Below are 18,700 nucleotides of genomic sequence, written 5' to 3' on the forward strand. Positions count from 1 at the left end.
ACCAATTGGGTTAATTATTTTTAGATTTTGATAGCATAATGTTTTATTTTTTTTACCATCTTCATTTTTTAAGGGGAAAAATAGAGTGATTTGATCTTTTATGTTTTTTTGATTTTCTTCATGTTTTTTAAAACTATTTTTTAGTTTCAATGTACTTGTTAGTTCCCTTAGGGGACTTGAAGCTGGAATCGTCTGATCATTTGTGCCATTTGCAGCAATACCACAATATTGCTGTATAAAGTGAAAATTACAGTCTCCTTTGAAACTCGGCCACGGGTTGGGTGTCAAGACATAGTCACCCATAGGCACCCCACAAACATGCCATGGTCGAACCAATGGGCACATGGAATGATGAGCCCCCGTGACAGCTCGGTTAATGCCACTGTCAAAATTTGACAGTGACATTTAACAGGATTACAATTGTGGGCTTCATTATGCGCCGCCCATGATTGTTAGGGGCAGGTCCTGGGTAACACACAGCCATTAACTGCTGGTTATGGGGCGACCACACCCAAAGAGCCCACTTTATACACTCGCTACCAACTTATGCCATACATGTACAGCGCTTGTGGTGAAGTGGTTAACTATAAAAATATAAAATAGTGAACAGTAATAGTAAATAGTGAAATAGTAAATGTAGAGCGTAGGGGAAGGAGGAGAGAGGAGCTGCAGGCAGATCGACCCCACTGCTATTTCTAGCATTCACATGACATTGTGGTCACATGACCACTACAGCCAATCAGAAACCACTGATCAGCTGCAATGCAGATGGAGCAGTTCAGATGGATATATGAATCTTGAAGCCAATAAGCAGCTATTGATTGGCTGAAAGAACAGTTTGGGTATGTAAAGTAAATTTGTGGCTTTTTTATGTTTTGTAGGACAAGAACAGGTGGTGAATCTGTTTATTTCTCTTTTTGCAAATTCGAAACTTTAAATAAACCAAATACCCATCATCAGACCCGAATGAGATGTTGAATTTTTTTAGCTTTTTATTTTAATTTGAAATTGTATTACAATTTGGTAATGTGGTTACAGTTATAATACGATATAAAGTAACAATTTATATTAAAAAAAATATATATATATAAAAAAACAATGAAATTACCATCTTCAAAATTACACCAGGGAAGTCAGTGACGCTACATTTTCACTTTGTTGTTTGCTTATACTTTCATTTGCACTTTATATCAGTAGGATTACTCAGTATTTTTATTCAAGAAAACCAACTTTGAAAAAATAAAACAAAACCATGATTTCACAGTGCACTGATGAGAATCTGTCTCACTGTTTTACCAGCTATGTGAGACCTCCTGGTTCTGAGTTGGGAGATAATTTATAATCCTCGTATTAAACCTTGAAGATGCAGCTCCATTGTGAAACTATTCTTCTAACATTATACTGTCTATGGATAATCTAAGGATTCTTTTAATTTATCTTATCTGCGAGGGATTGCACAGATTTCATGGGGAAACGGGGAATTAGTAAACCCCGGAGCCGGGTTAAGGTCCAGCTCAGCACCTGGTGGAGCCTGGAAAGTGAAATTCTGTAGCAGGGTTGTGAAGAACAGAAACAATTCCATTTTTGCCAAGTTTTCTCCAGCACAACTTCTTTTACCTGGATAAAATATAAATAGATAATAATAATATTAAAGTAATTCTATAGGAGTAGAAATCGATGGGTGTATTCTTCCAGTTTAACTGCCATGCTTATCCTCAGGTTTTGTGTGTTATTGCATCTCAGTTCAATTTGCTTCGATGGATCTGAATTCTAATACCAGAAACCATCTCTAATTTGTTTTTTACAAGAGTATAATGTAGTTTCTGCCCTCCATGTTAACTGTAGAAATCACTATAGGCGGGCTGTAGGTCTTGCAACTATATGTGCTATACTGCCTTAGAGCAAGCACTGCTTAAGAAGGAGTAACCAGAAGGCAATGATCAGAAGCTAAAGTTATATAGATCATTCCAAATTGTGAGCAATAAAATGGAGTAACAGATGTAGATCTAAGGCACTGTAGAGGCTGCACTGTGCTGCATGTCATGGCTCAATGAAGTTCAAGGGTCATTGGTTGACCGTAACCTTATGCAATCTAACAGAAGCATGTAGCATATATACAAAAGAGCCTGAAAACCACTATGCAAGGTTTGTACTCGATTCAAATCAAATTTGCATTACAATTTTTCAAATTTACTGGACCTGACAAGTTTGAAATTTTTTTTATTCATTTACATAAATAGATGAAAAATGCCCTACGCCATTTTACACAATGCAGAAGATTGACTCAGCCAGAAAAGACTCCCATGGTATAGCTCAGCTGATCAGGGGGACTTTCATGCCTTTTTTTTTTAATGTTAACCATGTACCCTAAATTATTTTTACATACTGTACTACTTATTTACTTATGCAGTGTTTCTATTCTAGGTTACAATTGAAAAGCAGTTATTTATTTATCTCACTTACATAGCGCCATTAATTCCGCAGCACTTTAAAGACATTATCGGCACTGTCTTCATTGGGGCGCTTAATCTAGATTCCTTATCAGTATGTCTTTGGAGCGTGGGAGGAAATTGGAGAACCTGGCGTAAACCCACACAAACATGGGGAGAACATACAAATTCCTTGCAGATGTTGTCCTTGGTAGGATTTGAACCTAGGACCCCAGCGCTGCAAGGCTTCAGTGCTAACCACTGAGCCACCGTGCTGCCCAGTTGCATTTTTTATAGCATTTTAGCATTATTATTAAAAATGTACATGATTTTGGCATCCTACTACATAATATCTCCTTTATGGTCATTTAAATGACATGATTGTTACCTAATGAAAAGGGGATGAAGGCTTCATTCTTTTTGAACTTTCCATCGGAGTCAAGAAAGTGTTCCGGATAAAACTGTTCAGGCTTCACAAAGTAGGCTTCATCTCTCAACACAGAATGTAGCAATGGCATGACAGTTGTGCCCTGGGGAAAAAACAGATAATGTAGAAGCACTGTCATGGAGATTTTATGAAGGTCTGGATCAAATAATTCTTAAGCATTGCACTACAGAGTCATCGGAATGCAGGGCCGGACTTGCCATCTGGCAATTCTGGCAAATGCCAGATGGGCTGCTGCTGCTGTGGGCCTCTTCTTCAGGTACACCTGCATGACTGAAACCGTTGGTTTCTGGGAGAAATAAAATGTATTTTGTCCCGTGTGCCGCACTTTCAGTACAGCCGCTAGGCACTTTCATAATACTATTAACCTGCTGATTAACCCTATATCTGCAAGTAAATAGTTATCTGACCTGACAGGTTCCCTTTAAATTTCACAGCAGTTTGCATTCTGTAAATGTGATATATATCTTGAGCGATTCACAAAATCGATGAACATATATCACATTCACTTCATAGCAAGTGGGCCTGTGTGCTTGTAAATGCTAGGTCTGAATTTAAGTCCCAGTCCGACCCTGTGACGGAACGGAATATGCCACCATATGGTGCAATCGTACAGTTACAGTGGATTAATTTGGATTAATGAAGTCACTGATACTAAATTCAACCAAAGAGATCTCTGTGTGTCTCTACAGAGGCATAACTTACAGGTAATATAAACTAATGCAAAAACTTTAACAGGGCCCTGATTTTTGTTTTGTTTTTATTGATCTCATTATTTTGGAAAAAAAGGACCTGTCGGTCACTATAAAGCTCTAGTGCCCATGGTCAACTGCAACAACTGAAACCCCTATAGCTGCACCCCTATTGCTCTGCATGAAATAAATGCCTTCTATGTAAAGTGGGTACGACAAGTATTCAGACCTCTTTAAATTTTTAATTCTTTGTTTCATTGCAGCCACTTGGTAAATTCTAAAAAGTTCATTTTTTTTCTCATTAAAGTACACTCTGCATCCCATCTTAACTGAAAAAAACAGAAATGTAGATTTTTTTTGCAAATTTATTAAAAAATAAAAACTGAAATATCACATGGTCATAAGTATTCAGATCCTATGCTCAGTATTGAGTAGAAGCACCCTTTTGAGCTAGTACAGACATGAATCTTCTTGGGAATGATGTAACAAGTTTTTCACACCTGGATTTGAGGATCCTCTGCCATTCTTCCTTGCAGATCCTCTCCAGTTCCGTCAGGTTGGATGGTGAACGTTGGTGGACAGCCATTTTCAGGTCTCTCCAGAGATGCTCAATTGGGTTTAGGTCAGGGCTCTGGCTGTGCCAGTCAAGAATGGTCACAGAGTTGTTCTGAAGACACTCCTTTGTTATTATGGATGTGTCCTTAGGGTCATTGTCTTGTTGGAAGGTGAACCTTCAGCCAAGTCTGAGGTCCAGAGCCCTTTGAAAGAAGTTTTCATCCAGGATATATCTGTACTTGGCCGCATTCATGTTTCCTTCAATTGCAACCAGTCATCCTGTCCCTGCAGCTGAAAAACACCCCCATAGCATGATGCTGCCACCACCATGTTTCACTGTTGGGATTGTATTGGGCAGGTGATGAGCAGTTCCTGGTTCTCTCCACACATACCGCTTAGAATTATCACCAAAATGTTCTATCTTTGTCTCATCAGACAAGAGAATCTTATTTCTCATAGTCTGGGAGTCCTTCATGTGTTTTTGAGCAAACTCTATGTGGGCTTTCATATGTCTTGCACTGAGGAGAGGCTTCCGTCGAGCTACTCTGCCATTAATGCCCGAGTAATGCAGAACTTCTTTTGTAACCTTGGCCAGATCTGTGCCTTGCTACAATTCTGACTCTGAGCTCCTTGGGCAGTTCCTTTGTGCTCATGATTCTCATTTGGTCTGACATGCACTGTGAGGTGTGAGGTCTTATATAGACAGGTATGTGCCTTTCCAAATCAAGTCCTATCAGTTTAGTTATACACAGCTGGACTCCAATGAAGGAGTAGAACCATCTCAAGGAGGATCACAAGGAAATGGACATCATGTGACTTAAATATGAGTGTCTGAGCAAAGGGTCTGAATACTTATTACCATGTGATATTTCAGTTTTTCTTTTTTAATAAATTTGCAAAAATTTCTACATTTTTGTTTTTTTCAGACAAGATGGCGTGCAGAGTGTACTTTAATGAGAAAAAAATGAACTTTTTAGAATTTACCAAATGGCTGCAATGAAAGAAAGAGTAAAAAATTTAAAGGGGTCTGAATACTTTCCAAACCCACTGTATGCCTCATTACAGCTCCATACAACTCTGAGTTTTTTTTGTGTTGTATTAAATACATGTGCATGCTCTGCTATTGGAAGTATCATATTTTCCTTAAAGGGTGTCTTTACTTTCAAGTAACTTTTCATAATAAATTGTCCTATTTGAGTATGAGGAATATTTGTTCTATTATATGACTTGTATTTTGCATTTTCATCAGTTTTGCCGGCTCTCTATAATATGGGGATTTCTGTTATTCATTGCTTTTTTTATAGCACACAGAGACAAGCAATAGCATGGAGAAAAATGATGCAGAACCAGTCAGAGGCATACATAGAAATCATGGGGCCCCATAGCAGAAGTTTCAATGTATTGAATATATTCTCCAGTCCTCATCTATTTTTTCACCTTCCTGGGTTTATTAAAGCAGTTACCGACTACTTAGGCAACCACTTCTTATATGAAATAAATTAAAAGCAACATATACTTACCTTTTTCTACTGCCACTGTTCTAGCGCTCACTAAACATTACTATGCCACGTGAGTGCTGTAGTCAATGGACTAATAGACAGCAGCACTCACACTTCTTTGAAACAAAACTTGGATATTTATGAGAAGTGAAAGCGCTGCAGACAGCATTGGACTGGGGTGCCAAAGGCCCACCAGTAACCCACTTCAGGGCCCCACTTTTCAGCTACATGCAAATGTGACATTATCCTCAATCACAAATTTATATAACAATGAACTGGGTAGATTGTTAAATAAATAAGACGCCTTTGTCTGTACATAGTATTTAAGTATATCGTGCCAAGTACTGCTCATATAAGAGGGTGGTGGCCCACCGTAGGGTTGTCCTGTTCCAATGTGGGCCAGTCCAAGCCTAGCTGCAGACCATAATGGGCCACAGCGCTCCCGCGGCATAACAATGTCCCAGCAGATGTGGTGGTGACACATGCCAACAGTATGGAAGGTGAGTGTAAACTGTTTTATTTTACATGGGGCACTTTTTTATTTAAGAAAGAGTTATCCAAGTAGTAGATAAGACTATTAATAAGTGGTGTCATCCAGTAATGATCTACCTTTATACTCCTAATAATAAGACCTTTAATTAGAGCTGCTTTAATCTGTCATCTGATGACTTTAGGAAATGGTATGACAGATGCATTCTAAAAATAAAATTCACCGTTATCATGTAAAAATCATACTGTAACATAATGCCCATAATGAAAAACAGAAGACGTGCAATCAATAATTACTTTCTAAATTTTTAGCAGGCCCGAATTCCTGAAGCACAGTATTTCACTAATGAACAGTAATAAAAATAAAACAAAAACATTGGTTATTGCACCTTTGGCAGAAAATAGCCCCTGAATGTGATGTCGCTAGTTGTTGAATGCGGGAGGTTTCCAGGTACAATGTCACCAAATCTTTGAATTTCATGAATTACTGCATCAGTATAAGGCATTTCCTTTCTATGTTCTACTTGGGGATGAGCAGATCCAATGACATTTTCAATTTCACATTGTATTTTTTCTGTCAGGTAAAATGAGACATAAAGGAAGTTATAATTCAATAAAGTAGCAATTTTGGTGGTGTTAGTAGTAAAAACAGATGTGATTGTATTAACTTAAAGGGGTATTCCCATCTCCAAGATCCTATCAAAAAATGTTGAAGGTGTAGTAATAATATTAGCAAATATCTCCAATTAGAAATGTTTTGTAGTTCTTCTGATAAGCTTCGCCACTTACCCCGTTTGCAGGGCAATGCAATAGTTTAGGTATCCACTGTTATTAAAATTAATAACTAATAGTGTTGAGCGAGTATGTTCTGTTAACCCTTTCGCTGAGTATGCTCGGGCGAGCACTGAGTAGTTACAGCTGCTCGGTGTTATGTTTGAATCACTCCCGTGTGCATGATTTGCGACTGTTTGACATCTTTAATACATGTGAGGAATGTATAAGAAATAGACATTCTTCACATGTAATAAAGCTTTCAAACAGTCGCAAATCATACACACGGGAGTGATTCAAACATAACACCGAGCAGCTGTAACTACTCGGTGCTCACCCGAGCATACTCGGCGAAAGGGTTAACAGAACATACTCGCTCAACACTAATAACTAACTAACTGTCACTATATGAGTGGTCGAAACCATGGATACCTAAGCTACTGCAATGCCCTGCACATTAGGTAAGTGACAAAGCTTATGAGAAGAACTATACTACATTTCTAACTGGAGGTATTAGCTAATATTATTACTACACCTACTACATATTGGGATAGGATCTTGGAGATGGGAATACCCCTTTAGTTTAAAGCTTTGCATATCAAGCATTTAGAAAACAGATTTGCATTTATACTGTGCTGCATTATTATGGGGCAGTTACGATGTCCATTACTGTACCTAAAGTTTTTAAGTAGAAAATATTGAATTCAATTTTTCTTTCTATTCAGCAATTCTTGCATACTTGCTAAATTATAATACATGAATTAGTTTTTGTTGACTCCTGATATAAAATGCAACATATGAGAAACCAGGGACTTTTGACCTTTGGTGTGGTACCAATCATTTTAATTGTTCCATTTTTAGTTTCAGAAATATATAAAACATTCATTATACGTACTAAAAGAATAATAGATGACTATGAGAACTATGCAATATTAATGTACAACTGTAAATATTTTAAAAAAAGTAAATTTCTTACTTTGGATTTCAGGATATTTCATCATTAACAATAAGCCCCATCGTAAAGTAGTCGAGGTGGTCTCCATTCCAGCAGCAAAAAGGTTGCTGACCAAATTGCCTAAGTTTTTATTATGGAAATATAAAGTAGAATCTGGTTTTCCCTTCATGAAAAAAAAAGGGAAAATAGAGTAAAGAGTAAGATATTTTTTATTTTTAAACATAGCTTTATAAATCAATGTAATGAGACCAATATTAGTAATTTTGTGACAATGCACTCAAACTGATAGCATTTAATTATGATGATGTTTGTTTGTATTTAACATTATATGAATTGGGACTACTGTACCTCTTGTTGTTTAGCAAGAAAGGCATCGATAAGGTTCCTCTGATTGTTCACATCCAGTTCTTTCTCCTTTCTTGTGAATGTTTCCCTTATAAAGCTCTGCATCTGATTGTGGTTTTCAAATATCTTATTGTGTTCCCCTGGGAGCCAGCGAATCAGCGAAGGAAAACTGTTGTACAGCTTGACAAAAAAGCAACAACATTTACCATTCAACACAAGTATATGTTAAAAAAGGTACATGTATGAGATAACTGTAATTTGACTGATTTGATTTTTAACCCTTTAGGCTGTGTGCCCACGATGCGCTTTTTAAGCGTTTCCACAGCGGCAAAAACGCTGCAGAAACACTTAAAAAACGCATGGTAGAAGGCCTGCCATGTTCCCCAATTATCATTGTGGCAAAAAACGCAGCACTACCAATTATTTTGCGGAAGCGCTGCATTTTCGCCGCCATTGACTTGCATTGGAACGCATGGATTCCGCATCACTGTATATGTAGATGCGCATTCCATGCGTTCCAATGTGCGAATGGTACCCAGGTGTGGAGGAGAGGAGACTCTCCTCCGGACCCGGGTACCATAGAAACTGTGAAAAAAAGAATAAAATAAAAAAATAAATGTTATATTTACCTTCTGACGGCCCCCGGTTTCCTTGTCTTCACTTGCCGGCAGATCGTGATGGACTGAAGGACCTGCGCTGATGTCATAGTCATGTGACGGGTCACGCGACGCTGACGTCGGCAGGTCCTTCAGTCTACCGCGATCTGCCGGCAGCCAGGACGGTGAAGCAAGACTCCGGGGGCCATCGGAAGGTAAGTATAGATTTATTTTTTATTTTTTGACATTCTCTCGGGTCCCAGTTTGCATGGCTTTATATAGTGTGACCAAGTTGACAAGCAATTTCCAAGTGATGCTAAAATCGCTTGGAAAGCGCTTGTCAACCCGCATGCGGAAATGTATGTGAAGAACGCATCAAATCCGCATGCCCCTGGCAGGAAAAACGCATGTACAATCCGCATGCATTTTTTCTGCCAGGGGAGATGCAGAAATGCTCAGGAAAAATCCGGAGCATTTCTGCATCGTGGGAAAGTCTAAAGAAATCAGCTAAGATATCGGGAAGAGAATTGTGGACTTGCACAAGTCTGGCTCATCTTTGAGTACAATTTCAAGAAGGTGCCTCGTTCATCTGTACAAACAATTATACGCAAGTACAAACAAGATGGGAATGTCCACCCATCAAACCCCTCAGGAAGGAGATGTGTTCTGTGTCCCTGAGATGAATGTGTTTTGGTCCAACACGTGCATATCAACCCAAGGACAAAGGCAAAAGACTTTGTGAAGATGATGTCGGAAGCTGGTAAGATTGTGTCAATATCCACAGTGAAACGAGTACTGTATGAACATGGGCTGAAAGGCCACTATGTCAGGAAGAAGCCATTACTCCAAAAGAAACATAAAAAAAAGATTAATGTTTGCTAATGCACACAGGAACAAAGACTCTAATTTTTGGAATCATGTCCTGTGGTCTGATGAAACTAAAATTGAACTTTTTGGGCATAATGACCATTGTTACATTTGGAGGAAAAAGTGAGAAGCTAAGATGCCTAAGAACACCATCCTAACTGTGAAACACGGGGTGGCAGCATCATGTTGTGGGTTTGTTTTGCTGCAGGAGGTACTGGTGCACTTCACAAAATAGATGGCATCATGAGAAAAGAAGATTATGTGATAATACTGAAGTAACATCTCAGGACATCAGCCAGGATGTTAAAGCTTGGGCGGAAATGGGTCTTCTAAATGGACAATGACCCGAAGCATACTGCCAAAATGGTAACAAAGTGGCTTAAGGATAACAAAGTCAATGTTTTGGAGTGGTCATCACAAAGCCCTGATCTCAACCCTATTGAAAATTTATGGGCAAAGCTAAAAAGGCTGGTGCGAGCAAGGCGACCTACAAACCTGGATCAGTTGTACCAGTTTTGTCAGGGGGAATGGGCCCAAATTCCGACCAATTATTGTGAGAAGCTTGAGGAAGGATATCCCAAATGTTTGACCCAAGTCATTCAGTTTAAGGGCAGTGGTACCTAATACTAATGAAATGTATGTAAATTTTTTACTTTGCAGTAAGTAATAAAAATGGCTTAAAACATTCTCTCTCTCTATCTCATTATTCTGGCATTTGGCAAATATTAAAAATTATGATAATCCTAATTGACCTAAAACGGGAAAGGTTTATTCTGATTTCATGTCAGATATTGAGAAAAACATGCAGATGTGTCTTTTTATATAGTGCATGTAAACTCCTGGTTTCAACTGCAGCTGTATGAGAGCTCTTTTTTGTGGTTGACATAGTTTTGACCATTCATTTAGTCATGTAAAATGGGGAAAAATGTTCAAGTGCAATGTCTGTATGATTATAGCTAGAGACGAAGGAAAAAATTTCATTGGGATTGAATTCTACTCCAATTTGACAAAAATCTGCTTTCCTCAAAATGCTGATTTTTTTTGTTATTACCTTTCATTGGAATTAAGCTATGTGGCCTTCAGAATATTAAAAATAAAAATAAAAAATACATTCTTTAAACTCACCTTAGCACTCACCACTCCGGCCCCTCTGTTGTTTACGGTAACCAGTCTGACCCTCAACACATCTTCAGATTGCCATTTCTCCAAGGCCTCTCACACTGGATCAGGACTTCTAGGTTTAATTATGCCTGGAGAGCCCTGGGAAAGCGCATGCTAGGTCATGTGTACATCATGATGCCATGCGGGAGCAATCTGAAGATTTGACAACTACCGGACAGGTGGCGGTGTGGAGAAGAGGGGACAGGTAGTTGAGTAACGAGTATAGGGATTTTTTTTTTTTTTTTACATCTTACTTTTATTATGCTCAGACCCCAGAACATAATAAGAGACATTAAATATGTGGAGAATGACTTCTCCATTAATCAAATTTCCTGGGAAAATCAACGCAAACAAGTGAACTTCAATTTTGCCTGATAAGCTCATCTCTAATTACTGCTATTCTAAACTAGTAAAGTTTTTTTCATATCTTACTAGATAAAAAAAATTGAGGACTAAAAAAGGATTGTTTGCTGTCATAATTCTCTGATATCTGTAACTTTTTTTATTTTTGAGTCAAACCTGTGAGGACTTGCTTCTTTTGTGCATTCAACAGTTTGATAGCCTTTTATTGCATTTTTTGGGGGAAAGTGTAGGACCAAAAAAGTCAATTTTGGCAGTAGGAAGTGATTCAAACATCTGTATATAGCTTTGTAAAAAAAAATAAAGATTTTTTTACAATTTTTAGAATTTTTAATAAGTCAAAAACTTGAACCTGCTTGACCACCTATACATACTACAGCACTACAATGTACTATTTGCAGTGTATTACAAAATTATCAGTCTTCTATGAAGACCATCTAAAATCTGGGCTTCAAAGTAGTAATGCCACAACAGACATAGGGGGCTTCAGAAAGCCCTTAGCCGCCATGACAAACCATCTATATCCCATGATCACATAACACAAGGAGCTGATGCGCTCTGGAGTGATGGTCACCATCTTGTAGATCTGATAAATTCCACTGTCACCCTTGATGTAGGCATTTAAAAGGTTAATCTGATGTGCCCATTGCTCTCTCTGACTGCGGGTTCTGTAATACAGTCGACATCCAGGTGTCTAAAGGGTAAGGTTTCTCCTTGTGGAGAGTGATAAGCCAGGTCTGGCACGCCAGTTGCAGGAGAATTAAACATCACCTATTGGAAGTAACAATCCTACAAGTCAATATCAACCCTGTAAAGAGCCTTGCAATATGACTTAGCATAAGAGCCAAACCAGACTCCCAATTTGCAGACCCTGTGTTTCGGGCTATTGCCCCTCGTAAGTGCAAAATATGAGATCTCATTTGGCTAGGTGAGAGGCTAAGACTGGGTCCTAAGGGGTAAGGTTTCTCCTTGTGGAGTGTGTCAAGCCAGGTCTGGCATGCCAGAATGAGGAAACTTAAACACCTTGCATGCTCCTCTGGGAAATTAAATATGCAAATTGTCTGCTCAGAGAGGAAAAGGACTTAATCTCTAGTGCCACCTATTGGAAGTAGCAATACCACATGTAAATATCGACCCTTTGACGAGCCTTGCAATATGACTTAGGATAACAGCCAAACCAGAATCCCAATTTGCAGACACATTGTTTTGGGGTATTGCACTTCGTCAGTGCGGGCAGGTGTGAAACAGTCAGATCTGGGTCTGCCCCTTCTATTTTAAGGCCTACTGGCACATAGCGAGGTGAACTAAAAGTTAGGGACCATCCTGATTTGGGTACACTTTGTCACAGTGGGATGGCTTGTACGCTCTTCTAATAAAAATAGTGTCAAAATACTACCCTATGTTATATTCATGTACAATTACTATTTATTTACTTATTTATGATTAGTGTTGAGCCACCCCCGTAGTGTTCGGGTTCGGTTCGGTTCGTCGAACACCGGGATGTTCGAGGAACTGTTCGTCGAACTGTTCGTCGAACACCTTAGAACACCGTCGAACACCGTTAAAACCAATGGCAGGCAAACAAAAACACATAGAAACACATAGAAAACACCTTCAAAGGTGTCCAAAAGCTGACAAACTGCTCAGAAGACGCTTTCTTTAAAAAAGCCGGCCGGCAATTCAGCAGCGGCATACACCGGTACCCGACAATTTAGACAAGAAGGAATAGAGCCTCACACATAGATTAGATAGATAGAAACATGTCAGTCACATATATATGAAGTACAGTGACAGTGTTGCTTACTGTACTTGTCATTTAGTGTAAAGGATTTATTAAAAAAAATAATAGTGTTTTCATGCACCGTCTCTTTAAAAAAGCCGGCCGGCAATTCAGCATCTGTACCCGACAATTTATAACAGACAGAATAGAGCTTCACACATAGATTAGATAGATAGAAACATGTCAGTCACATATATATGAAGCACAGTGACAGTGTTGGTTACTGTACTTGTCATTTAGTATTAAAATAAAGGATTTATTATTAAAAAAAATTGGCGTGGGGTTCCCCTTAATTTTAGTCTCTAGCGGAGGTTAAGCAGACGGCTGGGGCAGATGTTTGAAGCCTGGGAAGGGGGTAATACCCACGGAGCTTCCCAGGCTACTAATATGAGCCCCCAGCTGAATACATACCCTTTACTATCTATTAAAATGGGGGACCCCCCCAAAAAAATGACGTGGGGTCCCCCCTAATTTAATAGCTAGCAAAGGCTAGGCAGACAGCTGGGGGCTGATATTAATAGCCCAGGAAGGGAGCCATGAATATTGGCCCCCTCCCAGGCTAGAAACACCAGCTGTCAGCCGCCCCAGAAATGGCGCATTCATAGGATGCGCCAATTCTGGCACTTAGCCTCGCTCTTCCACGCTGCCCTGGTGCGGTGGCAGGGGGTAATAGGGCTGGGGTTGATGTCAGCTTATAATGCCAGCTGGCATCAAGCCCAGGTTAGTAATGGAGAGGCGTCTATAAGACACCCCCATTACTAACCCCATAGTCAAAGTTAAAAGAAAACACAAACACCCAGAATAAAGTCCTTTAGTTGAAATAAAGACACAATCCTTTATTGTTCTAAATTAAACCATACTTACCATCAAGCCCATTCCAGCTGAAGCCAACGATCTCCTGCAATAAAAGAAAAATAATAAAGCAACATCATCCTTACCTTTCCATGGTTCCCACGACAGCTTCAGCTCTGCTACATCGAGATGACAGGCTGGACCGCAGCAGAACGCTGCCATCCAGCCTGTCATCCCGCAGACACTGAGAAGCGCAGGCATGCTTGCGCTCTGCAGTGTCTGGCTGTGACGGCATAAAGATGAGACGAGTTCATGTCCAATGAACTCGGTGCACCTCATGCACGTCACTGACAGCGTGGGAAAATTCTCACGCTGAAGCGCTGAGTGCAGGAGATTTCTCCCACGCTGTCAGTGACGTGCATAAGGTGAGCTCATGTCCAATGAACTCAGCTCACCTCCTGCACGTCACTGACAGCGTGGGAGAATTCTCCTGCACTCAGCGCTTCAGCGTGAGAATTCTCCCACGCTGAAGCGCTGAGTGCAGGAGAATTTTCCCACGCTGTCAGTGACGTGCATAAGGTGAGCTCATGTCCAATGAACTCAGCTCACCTCCTGCACGTCACTGACAGCGTGGGAGAATTCTCCTGCACTCAGCGCTTCAGTGTGAGAATTCTCCCACGCTGAAGCGCTGAGTGCAGGAGAATTTTCCCACGCTGTCAGTGACGTGCATGAGGTGAGCCGAGTTCATTGGACATTAACTCGGCTCATCTGGATGCCCTCACAGAGAGACACTGTGGAGCGCAAGCAAGCCTGCGCTTCTCAGTGTCTGCGGGATGACAGGCTGGATGACAGCGTTCTGCTGCGGTCCAGCCTGTCATCTCGATGTAGCAGAGCTGAAGCTGTCATGGGAACCATGGAAAGGTAAGGATGATGTTGCTTTATTATTTTTCTTTTATTTCAGGAGATCGTTGGCTTCAGCTGGAATGGGCGTGACGGTAAGTATGGTTTAATTTAGAACAATAAAGAATTGTGTGTTTATTTCAATTAAAGGACTTTTTTCTGGGTGTTGTGTTTTTTTTAAATACTTTACTAGAAATTCATGGTGGTCATGTCTAATATTGGCGTGACCCCATGAATTTTGGGCTTAGGGCCAGCTGATAATGCCAAGCTGGCCCTAACCCCTTTATTACCCAGTGAGCCACCGCATCAGGGCCCTGGATGAGTTGGGTACAGCGCCAGAAGATGGCGCTTCTATGAACGCGCCATTTTCCGGGGTGGCTGCGGACTGCAATTTGCAGCGGGGGTGGCCCAGAAAGCTTGGGCCTCCCTGCGCTGCGGATTCCAGCACCCAGCTGCATAGTTGTACCTGGCTGGACACAAAAACAGGGCGAAGCCCCACGTCAATTTTCTTTAAATTATTTCATGAAATAATTAAGAAAAAAAGGGCTTCCCTATATTGTTGTGTCCGGCCAGGTACAAATAGGCAGCTGGTGGTTGGGGGCAGCCCGTTCCTGCCTGCTGCACCTGACTGGACACAAATATAGTGCGAAGCCCCACGTCAATTTTTTTTTAATTATTTCATGAATTTCCTGAAATAATTAAAAAAAATTGAAGTGGGGCTTCGCACTATATTTGTGTCCAGCCAGGTACATCAGGCAGGAACGGGCTGCCCCCAACCACCAGCTGACTATTTGTACCTGGCCGGACACAACAATATAGGGAAGGCCTTTTTTTCTTAATTACTTCATGAATTTCATGAAATAATTAAAAAAAAAATACGTGGGGCTTCGCCCTATTTTTGTGTCCAGCCAGGTACAACTAGGCAGCTGGGGGCTGGAATCTGCAGCGCAGGGAGGCCCAAGCTTTCTGGGCCCCAGCCCCCCGCTGCAAATTGCAGTCCGCAGCCACCCCGGAAAATGGCGCGTTCATAGAAGCGCCATCTTCTGGCGCTGTACCCAACTCATCCAGGGCCCTGATGCGGTGGCTCACTGGGTAATAAAGGGGTTAGGGCCAGCTTGGTATTATCAGCTGGCCCCAAGCCCAAAATTCATGGGGTCACGCCAGTATTAGACATGACCGCCATGAATTTCTAGTAAAGTATTTAAAAAAAACACAAACACCCAGAATAAAGTCCTTTAATTGAAATAAACACACAATTCTTTATTGTTCTAAATTAAACTATACTTACCATCACGCCCATTCCAGCTGAAGCCAACGATCTCTTGCAATAAAAGAAAAATAATAAACCAACCTCTTCCTTACCTTTCCATGGTTCCCACGACAGCTTCAGCTCTGCTACATCGAGATGACAGGCTGGACCGCAGCAGAACGCTGCCATCCAGCCTGTCATGCCGCAGACACTGAGAAGAGCAGGCATGCTTGCGCTCCTCAGTGTCTCGCTGTGACGGCATCCAGATGAGCCGAGGTCATGTCCAATGAATTCGGCTCACCTCATGCACGTCACTGACAGCGTGGGAAAATTCCCACCGCACCAGGGCAGCGTGGAAGAGCGAGGCTAAGTGCCAGAATTGGCGCATCCTATGAATGCGCCATTTCTGGGGCGGCTGACGGCTGGTGTTTCAAGCCTGGGAGGGGGCCAATATTCATGGCTCCCTTCCTGGGCTATTAATATCAGCCCCCAGCTGTCTGCCTAGCCTTTGCTAGCTATTAAATTAGGGGGGACCCCACGTCATTTTTTTGGGGGGGTCCCCCATTTTAATAGCTAGTAAAGGCTATGTATTCAGCTGGGGGCTGATATTAGTAGCCTGGGAAGCTCCGTGGGTATTACCCCCTTCCCAGGCTTCAAACATCTGCCCCAGCCGTCTGCTTAACCTCCGCTAGAGCCTAAAATTAAGGGGAACCCCACGCCATTTTTTTTAATAATAAATCCTTTATTTTAATGCTAAATGACAAGTACAGTAACCAACACTATCACTGTACTTCATATATATGTGACTGACATGTTTCTATCTATCTAATCTATGTGTGAAGCTCTATTCTGTCTGTTATAAATTGTCGGGTACAGATGCTGAATTGCCGGCCGGCTTTCTTAAAGAGACGGTGCATGAAAACACTATTATTTTTTTTAATAAATCCTTTACACTAAATGACAAGTACAGTAAGCAACACTGTCACTGTACTTCATATATATGTGACTGACATGTTTCTATCTATCTAATCTATGTGTGATTCTCTATTCCTTCTATTCTAAATTGTTGGGTACACATGCTGAATTGCCGGCCGGCTTTTTTAAAGAGACGGTGCATGAAAACACTATTATTTTTTTTGATAAATCCTTTACGCTAAATGACAAGTACAGTAAGCAGCACTTTCACTGTACTTCGTATATATGTGGCTGACATGTTTATATCTATCTAATCTATGTGTGAAGCTCTATTCTTTCGGTTCTAAATTGTCGGGTAGCGGTGTATGCCGCTGCTGAATTGCCGGCTTTTCGTGTTTCACTGTGAGCACAGTTCCCATCGATTTGGGCAATCACTGTAATGCCACAACCACCATGGCTGTGGCATTACAGTGAGTGGCAGACAATCCCTGCATGATTGGTGCTCTAAATAGCGCCAGACATGCAGGACACGCTTTTGGTGCACGAACAGTTATCGAACATAACCTCGAACAGCCGAATTTTTTGCAAATCGTTCGGGTTCGTCAAACAACTCGAACACCGCCCAAAACAGCTCGAATTTGAGATTGGCGAACAGTTCTAGTCGAACACCGCTCATCTCTATTTATGATAGGATATTTTCTAATTTGTTTTTATGCTAGGTTCTGTATCTAGCAATGGTATTAAAAAACATACCTTCACCATAGGACTTTCTGCAATCCTGATATTTTCATTAATTAACCTCATGAGCTTCAGGATTGTGGGGTCATCATATTCAAATCTATGATCCAGCAGTATGGACACGATTATATTGGCCACGGCAGCATTTATAATGGTTAAATTATTAAACGGTTTTCCTGAAAATGTAAGAAAAATATAGTAAGAATATTATTAAGTGATGAAAATGAATTAGCTATTCTTAAAAGGGCTCATCGCATGTTTTAAAGGGAATCTGTCTCCCCCAGGGACCCATGTAACCTATTATGGGTATACAGTGAAGGTGATAGAAATGTAAATCTATTCATACCTGTATGCTTCATATTAACAGTTCTGATGTTGTGAAATCTTATAATATGACTTTATGGTAATGATTTCTTTAGGCCCCAGGCCCGTAAGGAATCCCCACCTTCTCTCTTTATCATAGTATAGTATTTTAGTACCCTCCACCTATGCACGTCATAATGTCTTGTTGTGGTGCTATAATCTCACCGTGTGCATAAAAATCCCTCCACGAACCTCCCTCCGTCTCTCCCTCCCATGAGTCTCCATGACTCACCGGTGCCTGCGCAGAAGATCACAGACTAGTGTATTGCGTTATCCAATTCATGTAGTCCTAAGGCCTGTGGTCCTCCCTGAATACTAGAATAATGTGTCAGTGTCCTTAGTAATCATTCAGTAATGTTGACATATGCGCCTTCTATTTTACGTTTTCAGTATGACTTTGTGATTGGCCATTTAAAGAACCCCCTCTGACATCTGCCGAGCTGACATTGGTAACATATCCTTATATGCCACCAAGGTCCGTTAGTGAGCCAGCAACTACAACTATTGTCTGGTCAACTGGGCACCTACAGACCCTTTTATACCTCCGCTATCAAGTTAATTTTGGCCATAAGAAGATGTAGGCAGTCCTGAAGTTTTTATTAGGGTGAAAGGAGTTAGACTGCGACAAAAAAAAAAAACAAAAACAGAAACCGAAAAGTCCTATTACAATTTTACAATTTACATCTTGAACACAATTACTCACAATAAATAATCTCACCGGTTTGTTTTTAGGTGGCACAGGGTTAAGCCACAGCATTTATTGGAACACCGTAATAAAGCAAACTTTTTCTTATAAGGT

General features: G+C 40.7%; 1 protein-coding gene across 3 annotated transcripts in view; it reads right to left on the reverse strand.

The window, feature by feature from the left end:
- Positions 1-974: 974 nt before the first annotated feature.
- LOC141258820 (cytochrome P450 2K6-like) overlaps positions 975-18,700 on the reverse strand; it is a 66,522-nt gene continuing 48,796 nt past the window's right edge. For all 3 annotated transcript variants that reach the window (XM_073673977.1, XM_073673979.1, XM_073673980.1), the window contains 6 exons: positions 17,554-17,714; positions 8,184-8,360; positions 7,857-7,998; positions 6,499-6,683; positions 2,818-2,959; positions 975-1,617 (listed from right to left, as the gene is read on the reverse strand). In XM_073673977.1, coding sequence (XP_073530078.1) covers positions 1,439-1,617; positions 2,818-2,959; positions 6,499-6,683; positions 7,857-7,998; positions 8,184-8,360; positions 17,554-17,714 — 986 coding nt within the window. In that variant the 3' untranslated portion in view covers positions 975-1,438. The remainder of the gene's footprint in view (positions 1,618-2,817; positions 2,960-6,498; positions 6,684-7,856; positions 7,999-8,183; positions 8,361-17,553; positions 17,715-18,700) is intronic.

Source organism: Phyllobates terribilis, unplaced genomic scaffold (assembly GCF_046119375.1).
Source record: "Phyllobates terribilis strain yellow unplaced genomic scaffold, ASM4611937v1 Scaffold_3__8_contigs__length_932513732, whole genome shotgun sequence".
NCBI classification, from domain to species: Eukaryota; Metazoa; Chordata; class Amphibia; order Anura; family Dendrobatidae; genus Phyllobates; species Phyllobates terribilis.